Source organism: Phyllostomus hastatus, unplaced genomic scaffold (assembly GCF_019186645.2).
Source record: "Phyllostomus hastatus isolate PE091 unplaced genomic scaffold, TTU_PhHast_1.1 phas_scaffold_1066, whole genome shotgun sequence".
In the NCBI taxonomy this organism is placed as follows: Eukaryota; Metazoa; Chordata; class Mammalia; order Chiroptera; family Phyllostomidae; genus Phyllostomus; species Phyllostomus hastatus.
The window spans coordinates 8,426,810-8,436,074 of NW_025334004.1; the positions used below are offsets into that span (position 1 = coordinate 8,426,810).

Here is a 9,265-nt window from a genome sequence, read left to right on the forward strand (position 1 = left end):
TGGGTCATATTTATAAACCTTGGCCCACCACTGACCTCCCTTTCCTTTCCTGGTAAAACACATGCTAGTAAGACAACTGTTCCACATGCAGCAACCTATTAACTTTCCAGGCAGAAAGTTTGTTTCTTAATTCCTGTGTTCACGTTCTCTTTGCTTTTAGATGCACAACTTCAACACAGATCCAGATGTGTTTATCTTCTTAGTGAGTACACGAGCTGGTGGCTTGGGCATTAATTTGACCGCCGCAGATACAGTTATTATTTATGATAGTGATTGGGTGAGTTACAAGTATAATAATATGCTGATCTTACATTCTAAATTTTTAAAATCATTGTATGCCTTGCAATTTCATTTATTTGTTTTGAAAAGATATCCATTATGAGTAAAAATAATTTTTGAGGTGTCCTGTGTGTTAATACTTGAATATATTCTATCAGTGAAGCCACTCTAGAATTTGGAATTCAGTTAAGGCAGTCTTTGGGTGTCTAACCTGCAGCCCACAGTCTGTGTGCAGCCCAGAATGGCTATGAATGTGGCCCAACACAAAATTATAAATTTACTTAAAAAAAATTTTTGTGTTTACATGTCGCATTGTACTTAATGTGTGGCCCAGAGACGCCAAAAGGTTGGACACCCCTGATTATTAGTTGTACATGTTGATTTTACCCATGCATACTGTAAGTTAAATAATTTTAACCTTATATTGTTAAAAGTTATTTTTCATTTTTACTTTAAGAACCCTCAGTCTGATCTTCAGGCCCAGGACAGATGTCATAGAATAGGTCAGACGAAGCCAGTTGTTGTGTATCGTCTTGTTACAGCAAACACTATTGATCAGAAAATTGTGGAAAGAGCAGCTGCTAAAAGAAAACTGGAAAAGTTGATCATCCATAAAAGTAAGATTCACTTTCTAGCACTTTTTCCTTTTGTTTGTTGTATTGTAGATTTTTGTTATTGTTATTTTCTTTGAAAGACAAATTTGTGAGGCTGGATTAGTTCAAGATTAATTAAATGGGCAGTGGGAGATTTGGAGCTCTAAGTACAGACGTAGGCTGGTGACCATAGACATAAAAAAAAAAACTACTGAGTGTCTACATGAGGAACAAAGCAGGCTGAGAAAAGTATCAGGGATAATTTCAAAGTGCCTATCAAAAATATGTTAGGGATTTGAAATGATACTATTTCTTGGTGAGAGATTAGCCTGTGAAAAGATTTAAGAAAACTTCCAGGCCTCTTCTACTAAGTTCAATGTATTAATTACTGGAATGTGAAAAGTACATTGAAGTAGTGCTGTTTTTATTTATTTATTTATTTTGTTTATTTTGTGTGTGTGTTTCTTTTTTGAGTTTTTACTTTATTTTAAAAAAGTAATTTATTTTTTAATTATAGTTGACATACAATATATTAATTTTAGGTGTGCAACATAGTGATTAGGCAGTTATATAACTTGCAAAGTGCATCTATTTTTTAAAAAATCAACTTACTTTGTGGAACCATGTGTTCAAAAAATTTTTTACTCCAGAGTACCATTTTCATACTTTTGACCATGGCATTTTAAAAAATATACTGTTTTCTAATCTAGAAATGATTTGAGGAGTAGGGGAAATAAAGTGGGTGAGGCATGGGCATTTTCTGTTCTGTTTCTTGTGATCCTTTGAAGAAATTCTCCTTTTATTCATTGAATATTAAATTATATTTGATGCCCTGGCTGGCATAGCTCAGTGGATTGAGCGCTGGCTATAAACCAAGTATCTCAGATTCGATTCCTAGTCAGGGCACATGCCTGGGTTGCAGGCCACGGACCCCAGCAACCACACATTGATGTTTCTCTCTCTCTTTCTCCCTCCCTTCCCTCTCTAAAAATAAATAAATAACAATCTTTTAAAAAATCTAAAAAAAATTATATTTGAATAAGTGACTAGATGGCTACCATGAGAAAGGTAGACAATATCTGTTAGTTGTGAAGCCTAGAGAAATGGGAACACCATCATAATGTTGAAAATTACTATCAATGGCTCTGGCTGGTGTGACTCAGTACATTGAGTGCCTGTGAATCAAAGGGGTTGCTGGCTGATTTCCAGTCTAATGCATGTGCTAGTGCATGGTCCCCAGGAGGGGGCGTGCGAGAGGCAACCACACATTGATGTTTCTCCTCTGTCCCTTCGCCTGTCTTTAAAAATAAATAAATAAAATATTTTTTAAAGATTACTATCAATGTATTTTATGCTACTTTTCTACTTGGACATACAGTAATTCCTCACTTCATGTTGTTGATAGATTCTGTGACTTGAAGTGAAATGATGTATCAAAAAACTAGTTTTACCATGGGCTACTTAATATAAACAAGAGTTGTGTTCCTGTGGCATCTCATCAGTGTTATAATAAAACAGATTTTTTGGGGATCTGCTATACTTTCTTTAGTGCATCGGATTTTGAGGGAAATATGGATTAGGTTATGGGCATCTTTGATTTATTTGACTTGATGTAACATTCAGATTGTAGTTAGAATACATATTGGAGGAAAAAAAGAACTTTATCCTAAGAAGATTTTGTGTATATTAAAAATTTCTCATCCATGCTGCTTTAGGAATTTGATGGAATATGTACTTTGTTTACTGAATGTAGTTTAAATTAAGTAAAGTTCATAGCTTTATTTCTTAAGCTCTATTTTCAGTATTTTGAAATTAAATTTCAAATAATTTGAAAGGAATTTTTTACGTATTAAGTTTTATTGAGATACGTACAGATTTTTAAGTGTGCAGCGTGGTGAATTTTGAGCTATGTACAAGGTCTGTCCAGAAAGTATCCAGCAATGTAATATGAATAATAGAGACATCTATTGAAGAAAATACAAGAAACATCGCACGTAGGACAATGATGCCTTAGTCCCCTTCAAAGTAGGTACCTTTGGACCTCACATAGTCTTCCCAGTCGCCATCAGCTGCCCTGTTGTATTTTCCTGAATCTCATCAGTGGTCTGGAATCTCTTCCCTTTCGAAGGTTATTTTAGTTTTGGGAAAAGCCAGAAGTCTCAGGGCACCAGATCTGGGCTCTGGCAGGGTGGGGGTGGGGGCTGAGTCACCTGGGTGCTTTGATGTTTCGCCAGAACCTCTGCGCAAGATGAGATGCACAAGTGGATCCGCAGCTGCGGCCTTCTGAATCATCCAAATAATTTCCACAAAGGAATGTTTAAGCTTATTGCAAAATTTGATGCAGATTCGTTCCTTTACTGGCTTAGTCATTTTGAAGGCAATGGCCAGACATTACACATGCTCATTCAGACGTCTACTGCCCTCACTGTCTAGCACAGTGAAGTCCTTATTGTTCACATGTGCACATTCCAGTCCACTTGCCATGGCTGCCAGGCTACATCAGTGTCATGTAAACCATTCTCGTTATGTTAACTGGCTAGACTTTTCCCATACCGACTTCATTTATACTCATGTAGCAATCCTCTAGAATAGCAGTCCCCAACCTTTTTGGCACCAGGGACCTGTTTCGTGGAAGACAATTTTCCCATGGACCAGGGTAGGGGAATGGTTTCAGGATGATTCAAGTGTGTTATCTTTGAACTCACCTGCTCTATGGCATGGATTCTAACAACCCTGGACCAGTCCATGGCCTGGAGGTTGGGGGTCCCTGCTCTAGATCAGTCACAAACATTTTCATTGTCCAAGTAGGTTTTCCTGCATCCTTTGTTTATAGCGCTTTTTTGTCTAGCTACTTTTGCTCAACATAATATTTTGAAATTCATCTGTTGTCTGTATTAGAAATTTGGTGTTTTTTTTTAAATGCTGAATAGTTTATTAATTCTTCTATTGATTGATTGAATTACAGACTTTGACTCAGTAAGCTGCTCCTATACAGATATTTGTGGACATAAACATTTATTTGTTCTGGGTCTTATGATAAGTATGTGTTTACCTATAGGGAACTACCAAACCTTTCCCAAATGGACATATTCTTTTATACTCTTACCAGCAAAGTTTGAGAATTTCAGTTGCTTTTCTTCTTTACCAACCCAACACAAGGTTTTATCTGTCCTAAATGTAAGCAGTTCTGATTAGCTTGTAATGTATTTTGGTTTTAAAAACAATTTCGAGTATTCTGAATTTCTTGAAAACTTTTTCTAGATCATTTCAAAGGTGGTCAATCTGGATTAAATACATCTAAGAGCTTCTTAGACCCTAAGGAATTAATGGAATTATTAAAATCTAGAGATTATGAGAGGTAAGATGTTTTTTAATTTTAGAAAAATGTAATTCATGGTTTTGGTTTATCATACAGACTTGATTTTTTGCTTTCTTTTATAGGGAAGTAAAAGGATCAAGAGAGAAAGTCATTAGTGATGAAGATCTAGAGTTGTTGTTAGATCGAAGTGACCTTATTGGTAAATATCGCTCATGCTTTTATTTTCATGGAAACGTTGAAACATATTCATAAGTAGAGAGAATAGTATAATGTACCTGTATGTATAAATCCACTCATCTTCAATAGTTCGCAACATTTAGTCATTCCTTTTTCATTGCTATTTTTTTGTCAGAATGTTAAAATTATGACATTTCACCCATATCTTTCTCATGCATCATTTATTAAAAAGAACATATTTTCAAACATAGCCACTATGTCATTATTATGTTTAAGAGAGTTGGCACTAATAATCCAATCCATATCCAGAGTTCTCCAGTTGTCTCGATTCTTTTTACAGTTTGAATCAGGATCCAAATTTCATTAATTGTGAAGTCCCTATTTCTCTATAACACCCCTCCTCACTTTTGTTTTTTCGTGTCATTTGTTGGAGAAACCTGTTAATTTGTTCTGTAAAATGACCTAGATTCTGAAATGGGCCTATTTTTTCTTCTCTGCCCCCTTGTATTATCCTTTGACTTCTTTCTCTGTCTACTTATTTTCTTTTCTGTAAGGTAATGAATAGCTTGTGTAAATAGCTCTGTAGGCATAATTACCTCCAGGTTCCATATTTTAGGAATACCAGTGCTTTGTTCTCATATTTTAAATCATACTTGGAGGCACATAATAGCTGAATTTCTTATTTTTAGTGAGCTAAGCTTGATCAGATTTAGACTTATTTTAATGTTATAGTTTCCTGTCAACTATTTATTTAACCTGATAGCTTTAACCTGATAGCATCCATTGATGATGATTGTTTTGGATGTTTTTTTCCTTAAGGATTTCAAAATGGTGACTTTTTTATTCTACTGTTACTTTATTAAGAACTTTTCCTTGTTGATTCTATGCAGAATCAATAGATATAATCTATGCAGATGAGGCAGAATAAATTACTTCTATCATTTACCAATTTTTTAAATAATGAGTTAAGTGGTGCCTATCATGGAGATTACAAATATAATACTTAAAACTCAACATTTCCTAATTATTTTATAACATTATTGGTACCTGTGCTCTTCATTATTTATATTTTGTCTGTATGGTAGAAATAGTACATAATAACGTGCTCACCTTTTGCAACTCTGTGTTCAGCATATTAACATTGGTGTCTTGATAATGGTCATGGTAAGAATAGTTAATACAATAGAAACAGGCAAAAACTATAAGCCTGTTTGGAGTGGGGAGAGCCAATTGCAAGCTATTCACTAGCTTACCACTCTGTACAGTGTCAACTTAGATTCAAATATCTTTTCAAAATTGTTTGTCTTATTAGTGACTTAAAAGAATTCTTTACATATTCTATCTAGATTAAGTCCTTTAATCAGATATGTTTTGCAAATATTGTCTCCCAGCCTGTGTCTTCATCTTTTTTAATTAGTGCCTTTTGAAAGACAAAAGTTTTTACTTTTGATGAACTCCTCTTTCCTTTTTTTGTTGCTGTATCTGGTGATTTTGGTATTGTGTCTAAGTTATCTTTGCCAAACCTAAGATCATGATGTTTTCTTTAAGAATTACAGTTTTAGCTCTTACATTTGAGTTTTAGCTATTCTGAGTTCTTTGTATGTTTATATGCACTATGATATTCATATAGTTCATGAAAAAATGCAGGAGTCGAAGAAAAAGCATTATGGCCAAATCTTAAATATATTATCAAAAATCAGCACCACAGTGTAACATTTGAAAATGGTAATTATATTAACTGAATAAAGGAGAAGTACTTAATGAAAACCCACTTGATAAAACATGATAATCACCCCTCAATATTTAAACTAGGCATACAGAAAAATGTTCTTAATCTGATAAAAATATGTTCATCTAGGAAACAACTACTAAAATTAGGAACATTCAAAGATAGCCCTGACTGATTTGGCTCAGTGGATTGGGTGTTATCCCACAAACTGAGAGGTCACTAGTTTGATTCTCTCTCAGGGCACTTGCCTGGGTTGCAACCTATGGATGTTTCTCTCCCTCTCTTCCTCACTTCCCCTCACTCTGTAAATAAAAAAGAGCTTTAAAAAGAAAAACATTCAAGGATAGCTGTGGCCTATGTGGCTCAGTTGGTTGAACTTTATCCAGCACCTGAAAGGTTGTGGGTTCAATTCCCTATCAGGGCACATACCTATGTTGTGGGTTTGGGTCACTGGTCCCAGTGTGTACAGGAGGCAACCAGTCAATGCTTCTTTCTCACATCAGTGTTTCTGTCTGTCTTCCTCTCTCTAAAAGCAATGAAATAATGTCCTTGGGTGAGGATTTAAAAAAAAACATTCAAGGATAACAGCTCTCATAGCATTGTACAGTATACATAGGATTTCTAACTAATACTATGAGATAATAATAATAGGTTAGAGGAATAATAGTAAGAAAGTTCATATTGCTTGTATTTGCAGGTGGTGTAATAGTCTTTATAGAAAGTCCAAACGAATCTGGGAGTTTTTAGAACAGTATTCAAGATGGATGCTTATAAATTAATACTATGTGTATCTGTAACAGTTGTTTAGAAAATAAGATCTGACAATAATAGCTATAAAACTATATAACATGACTATGATTAAATATAACAGTTTCTTTAAGGCCTTATGGAGGAAATTGAGACATGGAAGGACATTAATAGAAAGATTGAATAAAGTACAGATTAACCAGATTCACAGATTTGAATGTTTAGTATTTAAAAATAAGTCACTATTCCTCAACTTCACTTATATGCCTTACATTTATCTTCTAATTAATTAAATCCCAATATGACTTTTTAAAGAACTTTGGACAGGCTGTTTTTAAAATTTTTATGAAGGAGTGAAAGGACAAGAGCCAGGACAGTTTTGAAGAACAAAACAAATCATACCAGGCACTAAGACTTAATTAAAAAGTCGTAACAGTTGATAATTATCATATGGCCCTGGTGGGTGTGGCTCAGTGGATTTAGTGACAGCCTGGGAACCAAAGGGTCACTGAGAGAAGCGACCACACATTGATGTTTCTCCCCGTCTCTTCCCTTCCCCTCTCTAAAAATAAATAAATAATCTTTAAAGAAAGAATTAACATATGATGAGCTGTATTAAGTAGTGGTATGACAAATCTAGAAAGTCAGCCAGACTTACATGGAAAAATCCATAAATGACAGAAATAGTGTTTCCAAGTAGAGGAGGTGAAATTCCTCTTAATACATGATGCTGGGACAATGTGTAATCAGTCAGGGAAAACTTCATACCATACTCAAGAACAAATTTAGATAAATGAGCAGTCTAAGTAGTTGATACCTAAGTAAATAAAGCAAAACTTTTAACTTGAAAAGTAGGAAAATATATGTATGACTTCAAGACAGGAAAATAAATACTAACATCTCACAAGCTAAGTGAGCAATTTGATAGATTTTATTGCAATAATTTAAGGACGTCAGGAAAAATAGGTAATACCATAAGTAGAAATAAGGGACAACCAAAAAATTTTGCAACACATAGGAGACAGAAAATGTTTATCATATATAAATAAGTAAAAATTAAGAAAAATGGACAACATATGAGCTGGCAATTACCAGGAGAGAAAGTAAAGGCCAGGGGAAATACAAAAATAATTGAACCTTCCTAGAAATCAGAATAATTCACTTTAGAGATATTATTCCCCACCTGTTAGATTGACAAAAGATCACATATTGGTAATGGGAGTGTGTGTAAAGAGAAAATTTCAGGGTGTCTTATTACCTGCTATTAAACTAACCATAATTGGGCTTTTTAAAAAAGACATGTTTGAGAACACAATTCAGGCGGTTTATTTCTCTAGATCTGTATCTTAAATTTAGTGGAAGTGATTTTAATTGGCAAACTTACGTTTCAGTTTATGTGTCCCCTGGAGCCGATTATAATTGTGAAATAGTGAACTTGATTGCTTTGGGTACTATTAATCCATGTTTCTGTCAGTTTTAAAATTTTTTGCAGATAACTCATGTCTAATAACAACATATTGGACATCTTTTTCAGTATTCCTCTTGAGGTTCTTAACACTTAAAAAAAACAAATACTTATTTTAATATTTTTCTCTTAGATCAAATGAATGCCTCAGGACCAATTAAAGAGAAGATGGGAATATTCAAGATATTAGAAAACTCTGAAGATTCCAGTCCTGAATGTTTATTTTAAATTGGAGCTACAGAATGTCTTTTTTAATTTCTTGTTTACATCTACAGATTTACCTATATTGGTGTTAAAGTCCAGATTGTCTACTTTACTTTTTGATTATTTCAGTTTACATAATGTAACACTGCATAATTAATAGATGGTAATTTTCTGAGCCTTATTAAGAATGATATATTCAATTTAGATTTTTGGTTAATTTTTCTGACTCAGTAGTACCCTTGGGCATAGCCTCATGTGTACTAAACCACTGCCAGATTTATACAGTCTTCCTGTGGAAGTTTATGGTCTTTCCCCCTCACTTCCCCTCTTCAGCAGTACGGTTTATGGGTTTTGGGTACTTCAGTTATGGAGTAGGCTTTTAATGGGGGAAAGATTGGGATTGTGCTTTCTGTTTAAATGAGAAATTGTTTGATTTTAGATCTATTGCTATAAAATGGTTCACCAAATAAATGTTCATTATAAGATGATATCATCAAATTATTTTTTTCAGAAAGAATGGCTTGGGTGAAGTAATAATAGCAAAAGTCTTGGAACGTATTGTGATTCAGCATTACTTACCTGGCTTGGTTGCATTCCTTAAGATACACATATATAAAAAGATTTCAACTGAATATTGGGTTAATGCAGAGAAGGCTCTGGAATGTACTATAGGGTCTTAAGAGATCAGAAACTGGAACTGGTAATATATTTTGCAAAACATGAATAGAACAAGAGAGATGACACCCTTAAAA

The 9,265-nt window shown here is 34.1% G+C and overlaps 1 protein-coding gene across 1 annotated transcript in view; it reads left to right on the plus strand.

Moving 5' to 3' along the window:
* The window catches only part of HELLS (helicase, lymphoid specific), a 35,370-nt gene extending 26,369 nt beyond the window's left edge, over positions 1-9,001 (plus strand). Inside the window, exons 18-22 of the mRNA XM_045854460.1 lie at positions 161-277; positions 737-896; positions 4,134-4,230; positions 4,314-4,390; positions 8,443-9,001. Coding sequence (XP_045710416.1) covers positions 161-277; positions 737-896; positions 4,134-4,230; positions 4,314-4,390; positions 8,443-8,537 — 546 coding nt within the window. The 3' untranslated portion in view covers positions 8,538-9,001. The remainder of the gene's footprint in view (positions 1-160; positions 278-736; positions 897-4,133; positions 4,231-4,313; positions 4,391-8,442) is intronic.
* The last annotated feature ends 264 nt before the right edge of the window (positions 9,002-9,265 follow it).